Genomic DNA, 22,366 nt, shown 5'->3' with positions numbered 1-22,366 from the left:
TTGCTGTGAAAATTTGCTTCGATGGAATCTGTAGCAAATAACGAAAGTATTTCTGATGTACTGAAATTCTTATTTGATTATATTATGTATTGTCGATTATGTGTTAAAATGATACTTTTGGCTTATAAATGTTAGGTTTACTGCATAACATGATAGTTTTGTCGGATAAAATGATATTATGATAAAATGATACTATGATAAAATGATACTATTACTGATTTGTAGGTATGTACATACTGTTTGTGATGATAGGTTTACTGCATAACATGATAGTTTTGTCGGATAAAATGATACTATGATAAAATGATTCTATTACTGATTTGTAGGTATTTACATTCCTGTTTGTGATGATAGGTTTATTGCATAACATGATATTTTTACTGCATAAAATGATACTTTTAGTACATAAAATGATATTATGATAAAATAATACTATGATAAAATGATACTTTTACTGATTTGTAGGTATGTACATTCCTGTTTGTGATGATGCTTTGAAGCCAATGATTGGTATGAAATTCAATACATTAGTAGAAGCAGTTGGTTTCTATGAACATTATGCTCGTTCAGTTGGTTTTGGCATTCGTAAAATGGGTAACAAATCAGTTCAAGGTATTACTAAGTGGCAGTATTTGGCTTGCAACAGACAAGGCTCTAAGAATTTTATACCTGGTCATGCATCCCAATCAACTGAAGTGTCTTTTAAGAAGCGTAGGTGTCGGTCATTTAGGTGTGAATGTCTTGCTAAGCTCAATTTGAGATATTATTCAGATGGCAAGAGCAGAGGATATGAGGTTTATCAGTTTGTTGAGTATCATAATCACTTAATGGTTGCGGATGAGCATAGGCATTTTATGATGGCCAATCGCAATCTGGATCCTATTCATCGGAGGTTTATGGAGGATTGTGGCAGGTGTAATATTGGTCCCACTCTCACATTCAAACTTTTGAAGGAGATAATGGGTGGACCTGAAAATGTTGGATGTGATATTATTGATATTAGAAATGGTTATCGTGATATTATGTCCAATATTGATGGTTCAGATGCTCAAATGATTTTTGATTATATGCGTTCTCAAAAGGAATCATCTGATGCCTTCTATTATGAAATTGAGATAGGATCTCATGGAAAGTTAACTAGACTCTTTTGGGCTGATGCTATTTCAAGACGAAATTATCATATGTTTGGAGATATAATTTCATTTGATTCAACATACAACACTAACAGGTATATTACTTTTGTTGCTAATAGACATAAAATGATACTTTTTGCTGATAAAATGATACTCATATCTGATAATATGATACTCATTGCTGATAAAATGATACTTGCAGTAGATAAAATGATACTTCTTACTAATAAAATGATACTTTTGCATGATAAAATGATAGAAATTGTGCTTTTGCATAATAAAATGATAAAATGATACTTTTGCATCATAAAATGATACTTTTGCATCATAAAATAGTATCCCTTCTGTCAATAGCTGATAAAATGATACTCATTGCTGATAAAATGATACTTTTGGCTGATAAAATGATACTCATTGCAGATAAAATGATACTTTTGGCTGATAAAATGATACTCATTGCTGATAAAATGATACTTCTTACTAATAAAATGATACTTTTGGCTGATAAAATGATACTCATAGCTGATAAAATGATACTTGCAGTAGATAAAATGATACTTCTTACTAATAAAATGATACTTTTGCATGATAAAATGATAAAATGATACTCATTGCTGATAAAATGATACTTTTGGCTGATAAAATGATACTCATTGCTGATAAAATGATACTTCTGGCTGATAAAATGATACTCATAGCTGATAAAATGATACTCATAGCTGATAAATATAATTCATTTTTATGTTATATTCTGAAGGTATTGCATGATTTTTGCTCCATTCACTGGAAAAGATAACCATTCTAGACCAGTTACATTTGGAGCTGGCTTGTTATCAAGTGAAGGTAGAGAATCCTATTCTTGGTTGTTTGGCTGTTTTGTTCGATGCATGGGGGTAGCACCCAAATTGATTATCACTGATCAAGATTGGGGGATCAAACTTGCTGTTCAACAAGTACTTTTACAAACAAGGCACCGATGGTGTATGTGGCATATCATGGTTAAGGTGTCAGATAAGTTGCCCAAATCTTTACTTGGTAATGAAGATTTCAAAAAAGAGTTGAATGCATGTGTTTGGTCTGATTTGTTAGAGCCTGATGAGTTTGATATAATATGGAATGATATAATGGAACGGTATGGATTAGAAGACGTGCACTGGTTTGGATCAATGTTTGAAGATAGAGAATTCTGGGTTCCTGCTTATTTTCGAGATTTTCCCATGGGGTCGCTTCTTAGGACTACATCGATGTCTGAATCGGAGAATAGCTTTTTTAAAAACTACACAAAGCCACGTGCAAATCTTGTACAGTTCATCAATTTCTTTAATTATGCTGTGGGAGATCAAAGGAATGCCAATTCACGATTGAACTACTTGGATTACTCAACTATTCCTGACTTGTCAACCCAATTGCCTATTGAGAAGCATGCATCTACAATCTACACTGATTCTATTTTCAAACATGTACAACAGGAAATAAGTATTGTATGTGAGATTGTTTCTATAACTACTGTTGAGGATAACATCAAGAAGCATCAGGTCAAGGACCAATATGGTAGAACATTGGATGTGTTATGTATGATTGTAAGTAAGACACATTCGACTGTAGTTGCAAGAAGTTTTCCAGAATTGGTTTGTTATGTTGTCATATATTTTGTTTGTTGAAGAATAAGTCTGCTAATCTCATTCCTGAGAAATATTTTGGTCGAAGGTGGTTGAAGAGCTCTTTACTAAAGGCAGCACATGGTCTACCATCTGAGGAACAACAACCATTTGAACGTGTGTTCCATTTTTAACCTTCATTTGTAAAAATTCTATTTTTCAGTCAGAGAAATGATAGTACTTATTGTAATAATGTTATCTTTTATCTTGCAGATTTGGATGAAAAGCAGGAAGTTAAGAAAAAGTTGTTCTCCAACTTTTATCGATTAGTCCAAAAGTCTGAAGGAAGTATGGATCATTTGTCTTTGTTAAGTGCTGGTCTTGATGATTTGGAACAGCATATGTTTGGAAATTGTGCAGCACCTTCAGTCATTGAAAAGAAGAAGATGGTTGAGGATTTTTATGGAATGGCAGTACCTGATGTAATTGATGTACATCCTCCAGACGTTGTTAGTACTAAAGGATCAGCTAGTGGCAAAGTAGCAAAGAGGCAGAGTGCAATAAGGAAAGCAAATAAGCCTCTACGACGGTGTGGTAAATGTCATGAGATGGGTCGTCATGATTCAAGAAATTGTGGTAGAGTCAATGAGAAGTCAGATTGAAGCCATTTGATATAGTTTAGGTATTTTAGGTGTATAAAATGACATTTTGGCTGATAAACTCATTCTTTTGTTTATAAACTGATAAAATGATACTTTAACCTGAAAAAATGACATCAAAAATGATATATAAGCTGATAAAATGATACTCGCAGTTGATAAAATGATACTCGCAGTTGATAAAATGATACTTCTGACTGATAAAATGATACTTTAGCTGATAACATCATTCTTTTGTTTATAAACTGATAAAATGATACTTTAACCTGAAAAAATGACATAAAAAATGATATATAAGCTGATAAAATGATACTTTTGGCTTATAAAATTATAAAATGATACTCGCAGTTGATAAAATGATACTTTCAGCAGATAAAATGATAAAATGATACTTCTGACTGATAAAATGATACTTTGGCTGATAACATCATTCTTTTGTTTATAAACTGATAAAATGATACTTTAACCTGAAAAAATGATACTCGCAGCAAATAAAATGACAATAACCTTATAAAATGATGTATAAGCTGATAAAATGATACTATCAACGGATAAAATGATGTTTTAATCTCACAAAATGATATATAAGCTGATAAAATGATACTCCTGACTTATAAAATTATAAAATGATACTCGCAGTTGATAAAATGATACTTTCAGCAGATAAAATGATAAAATGATACTTCTGACTGATAAAACGATATAATGACAAAATCATACTTGTAGCAGATAAAATGATAATTTGGGTGATTATATTCGAAACCACTATTACAAAACGCTATTATCAAGTCATAGAAGTTAGTATACAGGGGGTTTAAATTCTCTAATCATCTTTTCAACATCAATTTCTTCTTTTTTGCTGTCATTCTCAAACTTATGCATGAACGATATTGTATAAATATAAGAAATATCTACACTAAAAAACTACAGAATCTAAAAATAATCGAGAAAATCATCAGCAAAATGATAAATCGATCAAAATCAAAAGTGAAATAAGTAATAAACTTCATCCAACCTTTCTTCGATGAAAAAACTATGATTTCCTTCGACATATTCCAGAATTGTGATGATTTTTCCTTCGATTCGTAGGGTTTCAAATGCGATTCAGAGTGTTTGAGTGTTTCCTTCGATTCGTAGGGTTTGAAATTCGATTCAGAGTGTTTGAGTCTGAGATGAATTCAGAGCGTTTTCTTTTTTCCCACCAATTTTAAAATTGAAATGACAATTTTGCCCTTAATATATCCGAAAATGATAGTTTTATTTGATAAAATGATAGTTTTGTTAGATTAAATCTAGACCATATTTTAAAAATGTGTGGTGGAGATTTAGTTATAGGGTTATCACACAAATTGGGGTTACCATTATAATGCACCCCTGTGTGCATATATGTGCATATTAGTGGTAATGTGTGCATGTGTGTTCATATTGGTGGTAGTGTGTGCATATGTGTGCATATATGTGCATGTGTGTGCATATTGGTGGTAGTGTGTGCATATGTGTGCATATATGTGCATGTGTGTTCATATGTGTGTATATATGTGCATATTGGTGGTAGTGTGTGCATATATGTGCATGTGTGCTCATATTGGTGGTAGTGTGTGCATATGTGTGCATATATGTGCATGTGTGTGCATATTGGTGGTAGTGTGTGCATATGTGTGTGTGTTTGTATAAGAGCATCTCCAATGGCTTTAGTCCAGCCACAGGCTAGTCACAGTCACTCTCTCTCCCTGCCATGTCATAAGCACTAAAATTCCACCTACCACATCATCATTTTAAGCAAATAGGCTAGCCTAAGGCTAGCCGCAATAAAAATAATTCAATTTACGGAATTAAATTTGACAAATTACGGAATTAAAATATACGGGAAAATTCATTAATTTCATTTAAATAAAAAAAAGGTACATTGATTAAAAAAATTACATTAAATAAAAAAAAACTACATAATCAACAAAAAAAGGGCTTCCACACACGAGCCCCGCCTCTATCTACTCCTCGTTGTCGTCGCCGCCACCCGGGACCTCCACACTGAGCTCGCGTCTGAGCCCCCCAACTGTGCCCTCGCGGCATCCAAATCGACCCGCATGCTCTCGAGCATCGAGTGAAGAAACCTCTTCTCCACGGGTCAGTTGCGGCCTTCCAATCATTGAAGACCGTGTACATCTGCTCCTGCATTTTTTGACGCGAGAAGAAGGTGAGCGCGGGTGGGGGGGTTGCCGACTGGACCTCCTGGGGCGATAGGGGGGAGGATCCCCTCGCTGCCCGTTGCGCCCGCTTTTGGCCAACCGGGCGAGTGCGGCGAGCAAACGATGGAGGGGACGGAAACTCCTCAGCATCCGGGGGGGAGGTCGTGCTAACCGCCGCTGCTGCCGCTGTAATCGCCGGAATAGTTCAGCTTCTGCTTCTTCGGCCACGCAGCTACGACCCCCTCCCGGAACTACTCAGAGTCCTTCAGCACCAAATAGCAGTTCCAGTAGGTGAACTCCTTATAAACCCCCGGCTTGGGGAACAGACTCTCCGCTATCCTCCGACAGTCCTCCTCAGTCTGCCCACTAGTCTGCATGCCGAGGGCGTTGGCGTACAAGCCCGAAAATCGGCCAACCGCATCCCTGATGTGTTCCCACGCCTTCCGGCACTCCTTCCCGGAGAAGTCCTTTCCATGCCGGCAGTTCCTCTTGTAGGCTGCTCTAATCTTAGCCCACATATTGACGATCCTCTAGTTGTTCACAACCAGAGGATCGTCGCAAACCGACAACCACGCCTTGGACAGGGCGACGTTCTCATCGTCCGTCCACTTCCTCCGTGCGGTGGTGTCGTCAACAGCCGGCTGCGACGACTCCCCGACCACCTTGCTCTTCCTCTTGTTCTTCTTTTTCTTCGGCGCGGCCCGACCCCGCTCTGCTCCCCCCGTTGGAACGGGAGTGTCCGCCTCCTCGACATCGATCCCCAACTCCTGTAATGAGAAACGGTCATCGCCAGTGAACTGTGTCTCGACCAGGTCGATGTGTGAGACGAAGCCGTCAAAAAGTCAAAAGTGGGACGATAGACCGTGTCCCCTACCGGCGACCCCTGCATACCGGGCTGCACCCCCCCTTCCATACAAGCATCATACCCATCATCTGTTGCATCATCCGCGGCGTCTTCTGCGGCGTACCTCCCCACCCCGGCATTCCCTGCTCGCTGCTGCCCTGCCCCTCGCCCGGCATCGCCTGCCCGCCCGCCATCAATCCCATCAACTGTTGCCAAGGGTACATGTTGTACTGCCCGCCCATCTACCCTCATCCAGACCCCACGGGTACCGTGAGAGTCTAAGACCCGCTCGTCGCCGTAGTAAACTGGTTGTTGTTGTCCATCTCTCGTTAAAACAAGTGGTGCAAATGAAAATGACGTGAAAATCGCGAATATATAGTGTTTCAATTTTTTTTAAAAAAATAATAAAAAATTGCGCTGGCCGATCGCCAGGCTGCAATGGCGGCCAGCGCATCGGCCAGCGCCTTCAAATCGGCGTGCGCTCGCCTAAGCGCTAGCCGATTCCCCGCTCGCCGATCGCAGTAGTTAGGCTAGCCGACCGGCTAGCGCCGCGAATCGGCTAGCCGTTATTGGAGATGCTCTAATGGTTTTGTGTGTGGGGGAGAGGGGCGTATGTGCGGTGTTGTGTGTGTGTTTGTGGGTGACTCCGTGTCTGTGTTCAATTGTTAAAAATTCTAAATGTTAGTTTTACTAAGAAAATTGAGATGATATTAAATTTAAATATAAGAGAATATATTATACAATTTTGTTAAAATTTAAAATAAGAAGAAAGATGAATGAAGTGGAATGATCATTGCTAAATGGAAGGAATGGTGAATCCAAATGGAATAATGATTCCTAAGGAAGAAAAATACATAAGTAATACTCCCTCCGTTCTATAGTAATGGAGGCAAAACTTTTTGGCACGGAGATTAAGAAAAATTGTGTTAGGTGAGTTAAGTAAAGAGAGAATAAAGTGGAAAATGAAAAAGGTAGAGAGATGAAGAGAGAAAAAAGTAAGAGAGAGTAAAGTAGGTGTGGAAAAATGTGTTGACTTTATACTAAAAAGGGAAATGACTCTATTACTATGGAACAGACGGAAATGGAAAAACGCCCCTATTACTACGGAACGGAGGGAGTAGAATAGGAATGGAGATGGGAATGTCATTCCATTCCACCATACCAAGTAGGGTCTAATTGTTTAGTACTTCTTCCGTCCCGCTCAAGATGACACGTTTTCCTTTTTAGTTTGTTCCAACTAAGATGACACATTTCCTTTTTTGATAACTTTCTCTCTCCAGTTAATACACTCAACCATTTTTTCTCACTCCTACTAAAATATTCATCTTTCCTTATCTCTCTACTTTAATACTTACACCCACATTCTCTCTTAGCCAATTAAACACTTTAACCAATAACTCCTAAAATCTCGTACCGGCAAAGCAATGTGTCATCTTAGCTGGGACGGAGGGAGTACTAAATCATTTCTAATTTGTTTTGTACCTTTCGAAATTAATATAACAAATTACCAAATTTATTTTCTTTTATTTCTTATTTTTTTAAGTTTCTAGCTTCAAAACTATATTTTGTTGGGCCTGAATCCCCTGATGTGCTGTGGAGGTCCACACCATCCGATCCCTATGTTGTTGGTTCATATCACCAAAATCTTACAGTGTGCACCAAATCCAACATTGAATTTGTCTGAAAAAAAATATAGTAATTGGGAGACAATTGTGAATTTTGAAAACTTCGTGATTTGGTTAAACAAGGATGCCTATTTTAAATCTGTAACTGGGCTTAAGGCCCAAATTATTTTTTAGAGCAAAATAGCAAATTAGTCGTCTCTAATTTCTAAATCTCAGTGAAAAAAGATTTCAACTTTATTATACCCTTTTCTCCTTGTAATTTATTAGCATTAAATAAAGCATTGTATTTGAGATTTTTGGCCAAGAATTATTTAATTTCGGTCAAATAAATCTTGATTCCGTCAATATAGCTCATCTCTGCTAAAATAACCCCCTTTTCTGGGTCAAAAATCTCATCTTTATCGATTTGGAGGGAGCCCTTTTCACTCCTGAGGTGACTGCGATTTCCTTTCTTGATCCTTTTATTTGGGTTTATGCTTGCTGTGAATCCCATTTCCTATTCTGTTTCGTTTTTTAATTTATTGTGGCAAGAAAATGGCTTGATTCAGTTTCCAATTTGGTGATGTTTAATGTTGAATGTGGGATTCTGCTTTGATAGATAGATAGTCAACCAAGTTAATCGGTTTTGAAGTAGATTCTCTCCAAATCAATCAAATGCTAATGAAAAAATTGATGTAATGTTGTTTCCTATTATGTGCAATTTTGATCCAGTCATAATCTTGAATTTTCTTTCTTCCTTGCTGTAAATCAAATGTTATCTCTGCTTTGTATTTTGTTGAAATTCAATTTTCAAAATTTGAGCATTCCTATGATCTGATGTTTAGTGGAGTTAACATAAATGGATATTTTCTATTTTGTTGGAATTCTTATGAAAATTTTGTTGTAGGAGGGCTTCTTCTTCTTCATCCTCTTCTATTGATTTTCAAGAAAGAGGTGGGAGAGAATGAAGATGGCATATCTACCTAAGCGCTACACCATTGTCATCCTCACCTTCATCTGCACCTGCGTCTGCTACATCGAACGGGTCGGCTTCTCCATCGCCTACACCGCGGCTGCTGATGCTTCCGGGGTGACCCAGTCGAGCAAGGGCGTCATCCTCTCGACGTTCTACTACGGCTACGCCTGCTCCCAAGTCCCGGGAGGCTGGGCCGCGCAGCGGATCGGGGGCAGGCGCGTCCTCCTCCTCTCCTTCATCCTCTGGTCCCTCACCTGCGCCTTCGTCCCGCTCGACCCGAACCGGGCCACGCTCATGGTCCTCGCCCGCCTCCTCGTCGGCGTGGCCCAGGGCTTCATCTTCCCTTCCATCCACACGGTCCTGGCGCAGTGGGTCCCGCCGCACGAGAGGTCGAGGTCCGTCTCGCTCACGACCTCGGGCATGTACTTCGGCGCGGCCCTGGGGACGCTCGTGCTCCCGACCGTCGTCAAGCTCCGGGGCCCGCAATCCGTGTTCGTCAGCGAGGCTGCTCTGGGCGGGATGTGGTCGCTGCTGTGGTTCGCGTACGCCGCGGACCCGCCGCGCTCCGATCACCCGAAGGCGGCCGCTGCCGGCTTCGGCGGAGAGTCGTCGTCGTCGTCGCTCCCGACCAAGCTAGTCGACTCGAGCCGAGCCCCGAGGATCCCGTGGAAGAAGATCATGCTCAGCCTGCCCATCTGGGCTATTGTGGTGAACAATTTCACATTCCACTATGCTCTCTATGTGCTCATGAATTGGCTCCCCACCTATTTTGAACTAGGTCTACAGCATAGCCTTCAAGAAATGGGCTCATCAAAGATGCTGCCTTATCTCAACATGTTCCTCTTCTCAAACATAGGTGGAGTGGCTGCTGATAAGCTGATCACCAGCAGGGCTCTGTCGGTGACGGCGACGAGGAAGGTTCTGAACACGGTGGGGTTCGCAGTGGCCTCGGCCGCACTTGTGGCACTTCCCCTGTTCAGGACGCCAGACGGAGTCGTGTTCTGCTCGTCGGTCGCTCTAGGGTTCTTGGCGCTCGGGAGGGCCGGATTTGCCGTGAATCACATGGATGTTGCTCCGAGGTACGCCGGAATCGTGATGGGGATATCGAACACGGCCGGGACGTTGGCCGGGATTGTCGGGGTCGACCTGACCGGACGACTCCTTGAAGCGGCCAAGGCGGCCGACCTCGATCTCACAGCACCGGAGAGCTGGAGAGCGGTTTTCGCTATCCCGGGTTTACTCTGTGTGTTTAGTTCTCTCGTGTTTCTTTTACTATCCACTGGAGAGAGGATATTCGACTGAGGCTCATTCATTACTAATGCAGAATTCTTTTTCATTATTTACCACAAACTCTTTGTACAACCACAGAAAATAAAAGCAAAACAATCTTAATTGTAATGTTTGGAATTCTTGATTAATAGAATCGTCAACAAAACCAAGTTGGAGAAAATAACAATGATCAATGCAATTATTCATCAAGTTATTGCCATAAATTAAAAGTGGAATTATCTTCTGCTCATTCCACAAATTTAAGCATCAACTTTGGCAGCAGCAGATGCATAACTTACACTGCTGTCCCTTGTGGATTTGCACTGGCTCGACTGCTCGTATCGAAGAAAACGAATCTTCACCTTTGTTGAGCTATTCTTCAACATCTAGTCCAATTCAAAATACCAAATGTGGTTAGGTATCGAGAAGTAGGCGAAAAAACACGAAAGCGTTGTAAAACAGCACGGAAAGAAACAGGGGAGGTGGAGATATTACGTGAAGGAAGACGCTAATTGGGTGTCGTCCGCATATAGTGTTGTCAGTCTCCAAGAGGTAGTTCTTGAAGGCATCCGGATCTCCGGTTTCTATTATATCCATTCCCATTTTGTCCAATGCTTCGATGGACTTGTGGATGGCGCCGTGCTTTTTATCATAGTGCGTATAGTTGAACCTATACAAGACGGTTCAGAAAGGAAAGCCAACATTTTCATATTTCTATGCACAAGAGTTTGCCTGAGAGACATACCGGGAGCCCCAATGACAAAAATCTGAAGACACCGAGAAGAAATTCGTAGGGTCGTCCACATATTTAGCTAACAACCGGCCGAAGACAGCTTCATTTTCAGCACTAAGAGCACCAACCAAAATGGGGACAATCTTCACTGCATAGCTGCATCAAATTCATAATATGAGCCGAGAGCAAAGTAGCAAGAAATCGAGGTTTACCAAAATCCTACCCCTGAAATACTTTAGCTAAATAAGGCAGGTGCATTTCCATGCTATGTTCAGCCTCGTCTACACGAAGATCCATCATTTCAAACTTTCCCGTAGCTTTTAGCTCCTCGTTTACTGGAAATAAAGGTCAAGCAGATACCAATTAAAGGAGGAACGTTATAGCAAAAACTATACCATGCTAATGTGTGCAAACGAACCTATGGAATGTCTCTCACAACACATAAACCCAACAAATTTCATTTGGAAAAAAAAGATAACAGTCAATTACTAATTCATCGTTAGTTAAACGTGAACTTTTGCTAGACTCGTTGCCACTCAAACTGCTTAAACAAGCCTACACAATCCAGCTTTCATAAGTACAAATTTAACATGTGCTTGCTACCAGTCATTTCTTTTACGAATAATCCTAGAAGTAGCAATAAGAATAATACCTTCCTGATCAATTGGTAGGTCGCCTATAGGCGTCTTGTACACTGTAGCTTTTGAAAGCGCACATTTTGGAGTGTAATAGTGATGGGACGGCCCAAGAAGAAATATCCTAGTACTGCGAATCAGATAACGTTTCACAATCTTCAGACTCAAAGAATTACACGGATTCGAACAAGAGACGCAATACTTGGATATGTATCATGAAAACCTACATGTTAGAAGGATCAATGTTTCCAAAAGCATAGGCTGCTGCACGGCCCGAATAGGAATAACCTGCATGACTAAAAGGTACAAAAACACAAAATCAGAGCTGTGTCATCATCTCATATGTGCCAAGAATGAACAGTTCTGAATTCTGGCGACTTACGGCGCAATCACACCTCTTACATCGGAATTTTTGGGCAGCCCGGCTGCACGGAGCCAGCCATCAAGCTCCTCAGCTAATTCTTTAGCTGGAGATCAGAGACAACAATGACATCAAACCTTGTGCCAAAACAAATACTATGTCAAAGGAATTGCAATCTATTTTGATCAACAGTTTCTCTATACAAGCATTCCCCAAATCAACCAACTTCTCAAGAAGAGCAATAAATCATCCATGAATAATGGTATAGCATCAAAATAGCAAACAGAAATTTTAAGACCGCGTCACAGTTAACCCAATCCCGAGACCCGATTCCTCAATCATCGGGCATTTAACAACTCTACAAAGAGGCCAACACACTCACACCAAAACAGCAGCCTATTGTCACACACTCATATCACTACTTACAGCAAAAATCAAACAACATAACTCAGCTGAACTTCCTCGATGAACTCGATTGAAATTACTTTAACAGAAAAAAATTGTGCTACACCAACAATCAGTCACTTCCATCCAAATTCAGGCAAAAAAAAGCACAAAATCATCCAAGATCATCCCTTTTTCCCCTTTCTAGGTCAGCTTTTCAATGTGAGTGAACTCAATCGATGTTTCAGCAACGTAGGGACAAAATTGGGGGAATCTGAGCTCAATTAGCTAATCAAGGGAGAAATTAGGCGAACTTACGATTGTCGGTGTACCAAGAGCCAGCGTGCGAAGGTCTCCTAATCTTGTCCATGGCAGAAAAAGCCCTAATGCAAATACAAATTCTCTGCGATTTCACTGTGAATTGTTGTGGGATTTATCTGAATTGAAGAATAGATTCTCACGCAAAGCGCATCAGTCTTGACAGATACACCTTTAATCAATTTTATGCATAAGAATTCATAAAATATAGACTTTTAATATAAATTATAAATGGAGTACTAAAATAATAATCTGGGACTACTACCACCAATAATTTTGCATTATGATTATATACTCTGATATAATATAGTTAGTTTATTGGTTTTTATTTTTTAACAAGAGATATCTCATTTAAGTCTATTCCAATAAAAAGTTATAACAAAGTAGTACTACTAGTATGTTAATTTATTTTTAAAGTAAATTATTATTAATTAAATTTTAAAAAAATTTCGATATTTTAAAGGATTGTCGGTTTACAATATTATAGTCATGATTAAGTTCATAAGATCGAATTTTATGATTTTATTTTATATAAATAATTATATGATAATTAATCATAATCATCTTATTTAGTTAAAATAATCTAACCACGTAATCTTAAATGGATAATCTTATTTGATTTTGGTAGAGAATATCCATGATATATAATGCCAATACCAAGGATAACTATAAGATACACTGATAATTGGAAATTTATGTATACGGAGTATAATATCAATACCAACGATAACAATGAGATAACAATAATTGGAAATGTCCAAAAATTTCCACATACATATGAGATGAGTTCAACACAGGAATAAAGGCACAAGGTAAAGGTATGAAGATGCCAAGCTTAAAATCTAGTAACCCAAAGTCCCAAAGAAATGCAATCTATTATATACCCACCCACAAATACTTTACAATTCAATCCAATTTCTATATGTATGCTCACTCTCTCTCTCTCTCTCTCTTTCTCAACATCTCTACCCAAAAACATTGAGACTGGATCAGCCCCTTTAGATGGTGGAGCCAAACAACAAATCAAAAAACTTTTGCAACTAAACCAACAAAACAGACACAATATTGCCACGAACCGACGGGCAATTGAGACACTGAAGCGTGTTTTTCTTCGCTTCAACCAAACTGAAAAGACCAACAACAACAACAACAATCTGTCACCTGCAAGATGAAATGGCAATTTTCATTAGCTTATGAAAGTAACTTTCCTCAACTACAAAGAATTGTTTAAATGAATCTTGACATAGTTTTGGCTAAACAAGCTATCGTCTAATGGTTAAAGTTTTTGTGCATTTCTAAACAAGTTCCCATCTCTCAACAGCCTTCAGTGGCAATTTCAAAGGAGGACAAAATCAAGAGAAATAAAAGGCACTTTATGGCCGATTATCATGTATTTAAGAAACGGTCCAAGTTCTCTTGGCATTATGTCAAATCGTAAATTTGAAACATCTTAGCTTTTTTTCAAATCAACCATCCCTGTCACACCTAGCTCTTATTAGAAACCTATTGTTCATTCTACAATGGAGCAATCAATTCACACCTTGTATCATAGTATATTAAATGCAGCATTTGAGGTGAGAACGAAATTGAAACGAGCATATATAGATGTTGGATGAAAAAAGTTAAATTTGCAGCATCAACTCACCTAGAACCTCTGGGGGTATACAAGCAACCACATGGCACTTAGAAATGATTCTGATGCTATTGCCTTCTATTTAGTCACCAACATTATGCAAAGATAACTCAAAATTCTCCATAAATGAATGAAGAGCGTCGTCTGAAAAGTGGTTCCATGTAGGTAGACGTCACACCAGATCGCCATGCATCAGAATCATACATCTCGTTCCATGCTTGTACTAACTCATCGACCTTGAATCCTACATTAAGCAAATAAGAGGGTAAGGATGAGCACAGCCAGGTGCAAGAACCTTTTATGGAAAAAGACAAACAAGAAACAATAAACCATATTCTACCTTCTAAAGCAGTTTCATTCGAGCAATGATTCTTGATCATTACAGCAATATCCGTTGCTGATGCTCCTGCAAGTTCAAACTTTTCGACTGCAACCTCAAGGCATTCTTCCCAAGATGGTAGAGACAACTTATATTCCACAACAGAACGCTCATACAGCATTGTACCCCACAAAAGATAAATCTGGGACCTCATATTTGTAGCTTGCTCGGAAGCTTCATCTGCTGAGATATCTTTAAATAAACCACCCAAACCAAATTTCTGAAACAAAGCTTTATCTTTTTCATATTTTGAGAGTCCATTAAGGCGCTGTTCTTCCATCTCTTCCCAGATTTGCATCCCTTTCTCCATGCTATCCTCGGCCTTGTTATATAATTCCAGTATCTGTGAAGACGGGCCTATCTCCAAGTCGGACTTGCTCTCAAGTATGTAGTGCCATGAAAGCTTCGCTTGTTCGAATTGCTGCAGGCCAAGTGCAAGATACCCTTCATAAAAGTCTGGCTTGACTTTTAAAGCACCCTCATACTTCAAGCCTGCCTTCGTGTATTCCTTTTGTGCCCAATCATAAGCATCTTTAACCTGCGCCAGGGAGGATTCAGTGGATTCAGATAAACTATCTTCAGCCGTAACCATCCTTTTCCTTGCCTTAGACAAGTGAACATTTCCCCAGTTAAACGAGGCTAAAGCAGTTAACTCCTGGAACTTGGCTGCCGCTATGTCGAATAATTCTTGTGAATCTTCACTTGTAACAGTATCTTCCAGTGCTTCTGAATATAATTTCATCCCCAATTCATGAATATCCAGGTAAGAATCACAGTCAAACCCGACATGACTCTTGAACAGCCTCGCAAAGTGAACGATCCAATCCTCGATACAAGTTGGCCCTTTGCTGTCTGCGTGAATGTTCTTTGTCACCACAAATGGCTCCTGATGGCCTTGGCTCAATGCTTCTTCGATGCCTGTTCCTTCATAAACAGGTTCTTTGTCAGGACTAACTTCAGCAATGTACAGTCTCAAATGTCCTTGACCATCAGCCAGTCCCTCAGCTACCCTCAGCTCATCAGTCGTAGTGATAGTAACCAAATCACCTTCTTGATCCTTATACTTGATCAGCACACCCTTCAAACTGGGGAATCTGTCCACAACTATATCCCTCACCAGGCGAGCCCCACAATTCACAGGCAACTGTGCCCATCGTATATCCTCGCCATGAACCAATTTCACCGACTTCATAACTACTTTCTCTTCCGTAACACTTCTTTTCTCCTCTACAACCACCTTATCCTCTGTCTTCTTTTCCACAACTTCACTCACATTCTTCACCAGAGGCTCCACAACAGTCTTCTTTTCAAACTTATTGTTTTTCTTCCTTTTCCCTTTCTCTTTGGTAACCCTCCTGTGAACAGGCGCAGGCGCAGGCGCTGGGGTAGACTCAACAACCTCCTTGTCTTCAATCTGAAGACCACTTTTCTCAATCCCCTTCCTCACATTCTCAGCAATCTCCAACGCGGTGGTGTTACTAGGCTCCATGCTCAACACACTATTCACATCTCCCAGCGCCAAGTCAAGCCTATTCATAGCTTCATAGCACCTCGCCCTCCTCAGCAGAGCCTTGCTGTACTTGGGAGCTACTTGAAGCGCCAAATTGCACTCGTTCACCGCCCTCGGATACTCACCAATCCCCATTCGCATGTAACAAGCTGCCATGTTAGTCCGCAGCGACGCCACATCAATGTGACTCGGGGGCAGCAATTTGAGCGCCTTCTCGTACTTCAACATCGCGCCCTCGTGGTCGTGCCTCTGGTACAGCTTGTTCCCCTCTTCCTTCAACTCCTGAGACATATTGATGAAAATAGCGGTGTCCTCGTCGAAAGCCGCCGCCGCCTTCGGGCTAGCTTTGCCGGTTTCCGATTTCGACCCTATCTGGAATTTCTTCCTAGCAATAGTAGGCTTTCCCATATTCCTCCACTCCAACAACAACCAATCAAAAGCTCAATCCAAAACCTACCTTAAAACACACCAAATCAAATCAAATCAAATCAATAACAAATACTAACAGAATGCTTCCAAATACAACCCTCGGTCAATAACTAGAAAAAAACAGCTAAATGACTAAATCAATCTCCACAAGCGATTATTAACATAAAGCACAAAGCAATAGCAGAAACTACAGTTAAATCAAATTAGAAGAGCTTGAAACAATCCAAAAATGGAATATAAAGCGCATACCTCGGGAGAAGGGAGCTTTTAAGCTGAAAATCGGTAAATGGAGAAGTGAAGAATACGGGAAAGGCAAAAATTTAAGCAGCTGAAAAGGATTTATGGGAAAGGCGGAGAAAAGGGATGTTTGTCATAAATTTCCAAATTCCACCTTCTCTCTGTCTAGGGTTTCTGATTTCCTCTTGGTGGTCGCCTCCTCTCTCTCTATTTAATTATTAATAAATTATATTCGAATTAGGCGTCAACGGATCCACTATTACGCGCCAGCCCCATTATTGAAAAATCTCAAATATATATTGACATTGATTTTATGAAGCTTGTTATGACTTAATATTGATTTAACTTGTGGAGTAGTAGAATTTATTTATAAGAAAATTTTGGACTTTTTTTTACTTTATTTCTTATGTTTCTTCTTTCTTCTCCAAATCAATCTTCTGCAAATTTTTTATTTCTTTCTCAAATTCCAGTCTTTCTTAGTTGTTCAGATTTAATTACTTTTTGTAATTGTTTGTATTTTATTTTGCTTTTGTAATACGGAGTATTCGCTTTACTATATTTTTATATGAGCGTGTTGTACTCCTATTATATACTTATAAAAGAAATACTAAGAAATTATTTGACTTGTACTTCTCATTTTAAAATTGTTGCTATGAAATTGTTTGTGAATTTCATGAAGGGCTTGTTTATTTGTTATGGGGAATTGAAATTTCGTGGAATGTGATTATAGGAATTATGATTATGAAATATGATTCAATCGATTACTTATTACTATGTGTTTGGAAATATAAAAATAATTGAATTAACTAATTACGGTAGTAAAATACGTTTATTCTTAGTGGCGCGTGGGACTACGCGCTCTCTCGAGAGTGGCTGTCTCCGAAATGGACAGCGCAACTACGCTGCAATAACAAATCATTTATGGGACCCTTCATTTTCAAATTTATTAGGTTAAATGATAAAATGGCATATTCCAGATGGATAGTGATCTTTTCTTTCGTTTTTATTAATCTCTAATTTTTTTCTTTCAATGTATTTAGATATTTGACCATCTTTAATATCTTCGGGTTGATGAATATACTCCATCACATTTTCACAAAAAACTAGATTTATGCGACTGAAAGAAAATATAATAATTAAAAAAAATATTCAGCAGGAGAACAGATGATGATAATATAAAGTGAAAGACTAATCTACCCTTCCAATAATCTGTAATAACTTCAATAGTAAGTAATGTTATTAGTTGTTACATGTTACGAACAGAGAGACAAGTCCAGTCTGTTAACACCAAGGAAAACTATCATTAGTCACTACAGAAATGGTTGTAATTCAAAATTCAAATCCCCCTATATATAGAAGTTGAAAGACAAATCTGCCCTTGCTATAATTCCAGAATCCAGTCATTATGTACACCAATAACAAGGACAAATAAGACTTGTCAATTCATGAGGACAGCAACTTAGTAGTAATCGAATTTGCATTTGAACAATGCCAACAGCATGACAGAAAGCTGAAGAAACCTGCTTCTGTGGGCTGAGCTATGTCTTTCTCTCGCTTTTGCAGAACTCTCACGAACTCGTCAGAGCTTAGGCTTCCGTCTTCGTTTGTATCGAACACGTGGAATATTATGTCGAGGACATTGTCGGTGAGATAGACCCCACATACCTGCACAGGATCAACGAGTTATTTAGGTGTCTGAGGTGTATATTGCGCAAACCATATTGATATTCTGATGCATGGACAATGTACGATGATGGACTGTGCAGAGAAGATCGAAGGTGATCCTTACGAGCTACCATTGAACCCAAGAAAACAAACATTGTTCCCATTGCTTTCGAAGTAAGCAGATCATTGAAAAGAAAGAACCAAGCAGAAAGCAGGGAACGAGAACCTACTTGTTGGGCAGCTCTTTGTAGATCCTTCCTTGTCAACAACCCATTCATATGTCCAAAACTAAAAAGTGCCAAGGAAAATGGCTGCAATTTTTTCCGTATTTCGGCAAAGCTTTTAAATTCCTCAGGGGTAATGCGAATATTGTGAATGTTTGGCTGGTGATCTAAATCATCAACACGATCAAGCAGTTTGCTCAGGTGCTTTAAGTCTGCTGATGCAACCATGGACAATGCAAAGTCCTTGGCAGATATGGTCCCTCGTAACTTGTAGTCGTAATGAGCAAATTCTAATTTCACCATCTGTAAAGTACTCAAGAAAATCAATCCATATAACCTTACTATAGTAGCACGAATGGAATGGAGTACGAAATACCAAGTCTGAGCTGAAAGGATTTCAACGATCATGACAGTAGTTACAAGGATATATCATCATTTGCAGGTACAAACAACTCCATTCGTCAGGTCACCCAAGTGTTGATGCCAACATAATGAAGGAAGCTACTAGCCCATCCGGGAACTAGTGGTTACTATAGCAAGTGGCACAGAGCACTTGGGCTATTAACCGTTATACCATGATACACTAAATTTAATGAGGTGACTACACTAATTTGTAACTTTCCAGATGGAGGATAATATGAACTTACTTCATCATGCAAATTTCTCAAGAACTGGACGAAAGTCTCGTGTTCAAGAAGATCTTTGCCATCCCTTCCGAAGAAATGCTCCACCAAGCCTCCATTTTCCCCTGAACCACACAATTTGTGCCCTGCACGAAGTCCATCACAGTGTACAGCACCTTGCCTATTATGAGCTTGCATCAAAGTCATCACTTTTTTAAACTCCTCTCTGTCTATTTTCCTATTTCAGATAAAGTAAAATATATCAGCCAGGGAAGAGGTTGGTCATTTTTCCACAGATAATATATTACAGTGGTGATGGAAATAATCCAACCTAAGAGAGGATATTATTAGTATAGGTGCCAAAGCTGATATGTCGAGGAAGAGGTTTCAACAGGGATGGGGGCCATATATACCCATCTATTATTTTATGTGTCCAAGGAAAAACTTAGCAAGCCTATTCATATAGTGCACAGTCATGACCAACTGTTAGAAGAACTAGTCAATTAGGCAAAAAAATTAGCAAGTCTATTCAAATTTGCGCCTACCCATTGCAGTCCTGGTCAAACATCTTGAATGCTACTGAAAAGCTTGATTCTGGAATACTAAGAAGTGTAACAAAGAATAAGTACCTGTCAAAGAACATTAGAAGAATTAGTCAATTAAGCAAAAAAATTTCACAGAGAATGAGAATTACTAGAGACCATATTTCACAAAAAGAGAAGGCAAAATAAACAAACCTAACTGAAGAGAAAAAATAGCAAAATATGTAAACACAAGAGAAAACGATGACTCACTCTTTGAATGATATTAGACCATCACTATTTGTGTCAAAAAGCATAAAAAAGTTCGATGGCGCACAATGCAATTCACCCGGAGGCCTTTCCCCTCTGAGGTATCCATCTCTTACAAGGTGAGATTCAGATGGAGGAAATACGGGAACAAGTGCTCGCATCAGATCAGCCGGTGTCATAAAAACTTCTCTATCATCGGCGCGAACGGAAGCAAAATATTCAAATACCTTCAGCACAAAAGATTGGTGATATATAATTTGCTTATTATATTCGTATCAAGCTAGCATAAAAAAAAAACAAAGAGAAAAAAAAACAATTAAATCTCACAATTTATTGTTACTATTTAGTTTGTCTTCAAAATAATGAAACAAACAAAAAATAAGTATGTTCACCATTGCAAGACCACTGAGGGAGTACTATTTAGTTTTTGTTTCTAGTCTCATTACTTGGTACTGTCTTTCTGAAAGTATACATCTTATTCGTTTACATTCTATAATCTAATGAAACCCTGCAGTTTTAGGCTCAGAGTGCTGATTTAATGTTTGAAACTGGATTACTGCTTTAGCTGTTTCTGTCATCCCAGACAGAAAATTACATACATAGTCTATTCAATTACCAGCTCAATTCAGTTTCTACTAAATCCAAGTTATGCCAGTATGACCTGCAGTAATTTGTGCCAAATGGCTCCTCTTGAAAATCAGGTTCTTAGAATTCCGAAGTATTACTCTGCAGAACCGTGCATTAGGTTTTCAGAACCTACAGCTCTTCATTCAATTCTCTCAAACTACGGATAACATTACTAACACTAAAGTAAGGATTCCATTTCTTTCCCTTCTCTTCCTTTGGCTGACGATTATAACAGATGCAAGGCTGACATAGTTTCACTAGTAAATCCCTTCGGAGCTCCACATACAAAGATGTTCTATGAATCTATCAGCCAAAAGATGAAACACGAGGGATCTTATTGAACCTCAGGATTTCAGCTTCAACCTTCTAAGCTAAATCAGAATGTAAAAGCACCAACACTCACAGTCAAACCTTTTTGTAATTTCGTATGCAGTTATTCCAATGGATGATGTCATTGATAAGCAACCAACAGAGTAAACTCGATAACTAATCAAAATAAACAAAACATTCGGTTTGCTCCAATCAGTTCAGCACAAATTAGGCAGAACGAGTACAGTGTGGAGACAATTCTCACAATAATTCTCACACATATTCTTCATTTTGGCGGATAAAAACAAATACCTTCTCAGGAGGACTCCTCATTCTAATGCGTCTCTCATAATTAAAAAATATCTTCCTTCTATATGCCTCTGCAAAACACAACAAAAAGCTTCTTAATTCACTACTTCGCAGAGCAGGAAACACAAATCAAAATTCTAAAACAAGAGGTTAGTTATCCCGTATACCTCCGAAGATAAATTTCGATTGACTATTCTTTTGAGCTGGAGACAATTGAACAACGGAGGCGGACAGAGGAGAGAAGTCAGCGAACGACATCTGCGGCGGAGACGACGAAAAGGAGTGAAGAGAAAGGGCGGCGGCGGAGCTGGTGATAACTCCGGCCGTAATCCATCCTAGCAAATTGATTCGGCGATCGTCTCCAGAATTACTCTGGAACTGCGCAGATTCACGAGATGGATCTGCGGCGGAGAATTGACGGAGTTGGAAGCGCTGCGCGGCGGAGAAGCGGCTGGTCGGTGGGGAAGATCGACGGAGAGCTGACCAAACAGACATAATTCTATCCGATTTCGTTGAGAAAAAACAACGCAAATGGCGATTTATTTACTTTCTAGTGAAAATAGCTGCCGCCAAAGTCGCTGAGGAGTTGCCGCTTTTAAAAGTCGCGTTTCCATAATCGTAGCGTAGTTAGATTTTATTTTGTAAGTTCTAAATTGAGAGAAATTACTTAGATATTAAAGATCCTATAGTCAGATTCTAGTGGATTTATTTGGGGAAAATGAACACTATATTTATGTTAAATCTAGTTAAAGTCTTCTTCTTTTTACAAAAACTGTCATTTTTCTATAAATCAATAATTGCCTATGGCCATCTAAATAGCCTTTGGAAATAGGTGGAAAATACTGGATAAGATTGGGTTGAAATTGGAAAATTTGTTGATTGAGATGTTTATTAATTATGTTTGATAGATATTAGAGGGAATAGTAATTG

The 22,366-nt window shown here is 39.0% G+C and overlaps 5 protein-coding genes across 6 annotated transcripts; 2 read left to right on the top strand and 3 right to left on the bottom strand.

The window, feature by feature from the left end:
* The first annotated feature begins 437 nt into the window (after positions 1-437).
* On the top strand, positions 438-3,554 carry LOC148929937 (protein FAR1-RELATED SEQUENCE 5-like). Its single transcript, XM_089068792.1, has 5 exons — positions 438-1,228; positions 1,891-2,593; positions 2,663-2,684; positions 2,723-2,908; positions 3,005-3,554. The coding sequence occupies exons 1-5, from the start codon at positions 468-470 to the stop codon at positions 3,391-3,393; spliced, it is 2,061 nt and encodes a 686-aa protein (XP_088924918.1). The 5' UTR covers positions 438-467; the 3' UTR covers positions 3,394-3,554.
* A 4,788-nt stretch (positions 3,555-8,342) lies between these two features.
* On the top strand, positions 8,343-10,339 carry LOC125214517 (putative anion transporter 5). Of its 2 annotated transcripts, XM_089069077.1 has the most exons (3): positions 8,343-8,478; positions 8,932-9,778; positions 9,857-10,339. In XM_089069077.1, the coding sequence occupies exons 2-3, from the start codon at positions 8,989-8,991 to the stop codon at positions 10,300-10,302; spliced, it is 1,236 nt and encodes a 411-aa protein (XP_088925203.1). In that variant the 5' UTR covers positions 8,343-8,478; positions 8,932-8,988; the 3' UTR covers positions 10,303-10,339. The 2 variants fall into 2 exon arrangements, with proteins under 2 accessions (XP_088925203.1, XP_047971532.2); XM_048115575.2 differs by having other exon boundaries at positions 8,932-10,339.
* Positions 10,340-10,388: 49 nt separating this feature from the next.
* On the bottom strand, positions 10,389-12,879 carry LOC125214518 (AmmeMemoRadiSam system protein B). The gene is made up of 8 exons (XM_048115576.2): positions 12,701-12,879; positions 12,020-12,104; positions 11,865-11,933; positions 11,655-11,767; positions 11,226-11,337; positions 11,015-11,158; positions 10,765-10,939; positions 10,389-10,655 (listed from the first exon to the last, which is right to left on the bottom strand). The coding sequence occupies exons 1-8, from the start codon at positions 12,750-12,752 to the stop codon at positions 10,530-10,532; spliced, it is 876 nt and encodes a 291-aa protein (XP_047971533.2). The 5' UTR covers positions 12,753-12,879; the 3' UTR covers positions 10,389-10,529.
* A 559-nt stretch (positions 12,880-13,438) lies between these two features.
* Positions 13,439-17,086, bottom strand: PHOX1 (Octicosapeptide/Phox/Bem1p (PB1) domain-containing protein / tetratricopeptide repeat (TPR)-containing protein). The gene is made up of 4 exons (XM_048113868.2): positions 16,901-17,086; positions 14,674-16,679; positions 14,346-14,577; positions 13,439-13,861 (listed from the first exon to the last, which is right to left on the bottom strand). The coding sequence occupies exons 2-3, from the start codon at positions 16,628-16,630 to the stop codon at positions 14,444-14,446; spliced, it is 2,091 nt and encodes a 696-aa protein (XP_047969825.2). The 5' UTR covers positions 16,631-16,679; positions 16,901-17,086; the 3' UTR covers positions 13,439-13,861; positions 14,346-14,443.
* Positions 17,087-18,059: 973 nt separating this feature from the next.
* Positions 18,060-22,100, bottom strand: LOC125214079 (calcium uptake protein, mitochondrial-like). The gene is made up of 7 exons (XM_048114956.2): positions 21,604-22,100; positions 21,440-21,507; positions 20,195-20,418; positions 19,946-20,029; positions 19,425-19,638; positions 18,784-19,080; positions 18,060-18,553 (listed from the first exon to the last, which is right to left on the bottom strand). The coding sequence occupies exons 1-7, from the start codon at positions 21,929-21,931 to the stop codon at positions 18,332-18,334; spliced, it is 1,437 nt and encodes a 478-aa protein (XP_047970913.1). The 5' UTR covers positions 21,932-22,100; the 3' UTR covers positions 18,060-18,331.
* Between the last annotated feature and the right edge of the window lie 266 nt (positions 22,101-22,366).

The sequence above is a fragment of the Salvia hispanica genome, chromosome 3 (assembly GCF_029641045.1).
Source record: "Salvia hispanica isolate PSC_SH4W2 chromosome 3, Shi_PSC_v1, whole genome shotgun sequence".
Lineage (NCBI taxonomy): Eukaryota > Viridiplantae > Streptophyta > Magnoliopsida > Lamiales > Lamiaceae > Salvia > Salvia hispanica.
Note: the sequence above shows the minus strand (reverse complement) of the source record. Positions and strands in the feature narration are given on the sequence as shown.

Bases quoted from the DNA above. Each gene is read 5' to 3' on its own strand.
- LOC148929937 (XM_089068792.1), top strand. From the start codon at position 468: ATGTACATTCCTGTTTGTGATGATGCTTTGAAGCCAATGATTGGTATG. The intron at 1,229-1,890 runs GTATATTACTTT...TATATTCTGAAG, and splicing joins TCAACATACAACACTAACAG to GTATTGCATGATTTTTGCTC. The intron at 2,685-2,722 runs GTAGAACATTGG...ATTGTAAGTAAG, and splicing joins TCAGGTCAAGGACCAATATG to ACACATTCGACTGTAGTTGC.
- LOC125214517 (XM_048115575.2), top strand. From the start codon at position 8,989: ATGAAGATGGCATATCTACCTAAGCGCTACACCATTGTCATCCTCACC.
- LOC125214518 (XM_048115576.2), bottom strand. From the start codon at position 12,752: ATGGACAAGATTAGGAGACCTTCGCACGCTGGCTCTTGGTACACCGAC. The intron at 11,934-12,019 runs GTAAGTCGCCAG...TGTACCTTTTAG, and splicing joins GTAAGAGGTGTGATTGCGCC to TCATGCAGGTTATTCCTATT. The intron at 11,159-11,225 runs GTAGGATTTTGG...AATTTGATGCAG, and splicing joins TTAGCTAAAGTATTTCAGGG to CTATGCAGTGAAGATTGTCC.
- PHOX1 (XM_048113868.2), bottom strand. From the start codon at position 16,630: ATGGGAAAGCCTACTATTGCTAGGAAGAAATTCCAGATAGGGTCGAAA. The intron at 14,578-14,673 runs GTAGAATATGGT...TGCTTAATGTAG, and splicing joins GAATGAAACTGCTTTAGAAG to GATTCAAGGTCGATGAGTTA.
- LOC125214079 (XM_048114956.2), bottom strand. From the start codon at position 21,931: ATGTCTGTTTGGTCAGCTCTCCGTCGATCTTCCCCACCGACCAGCCGC. The intron at 19,081-19,424 runs GTAAGTTCATAT...AGTACTTTACAG, and splicing joins TGAGAAATTTGCATGATGAA to ATGGTGAAATTAGAATTTGC. The intron at 18,554-18,783 runs GTAGGTTCTCGT...GATCCTGTGCAG, and splicing joins TACAAAGAGCTGCCCAACAA to GTATGTGGGGTCTATCTCAC.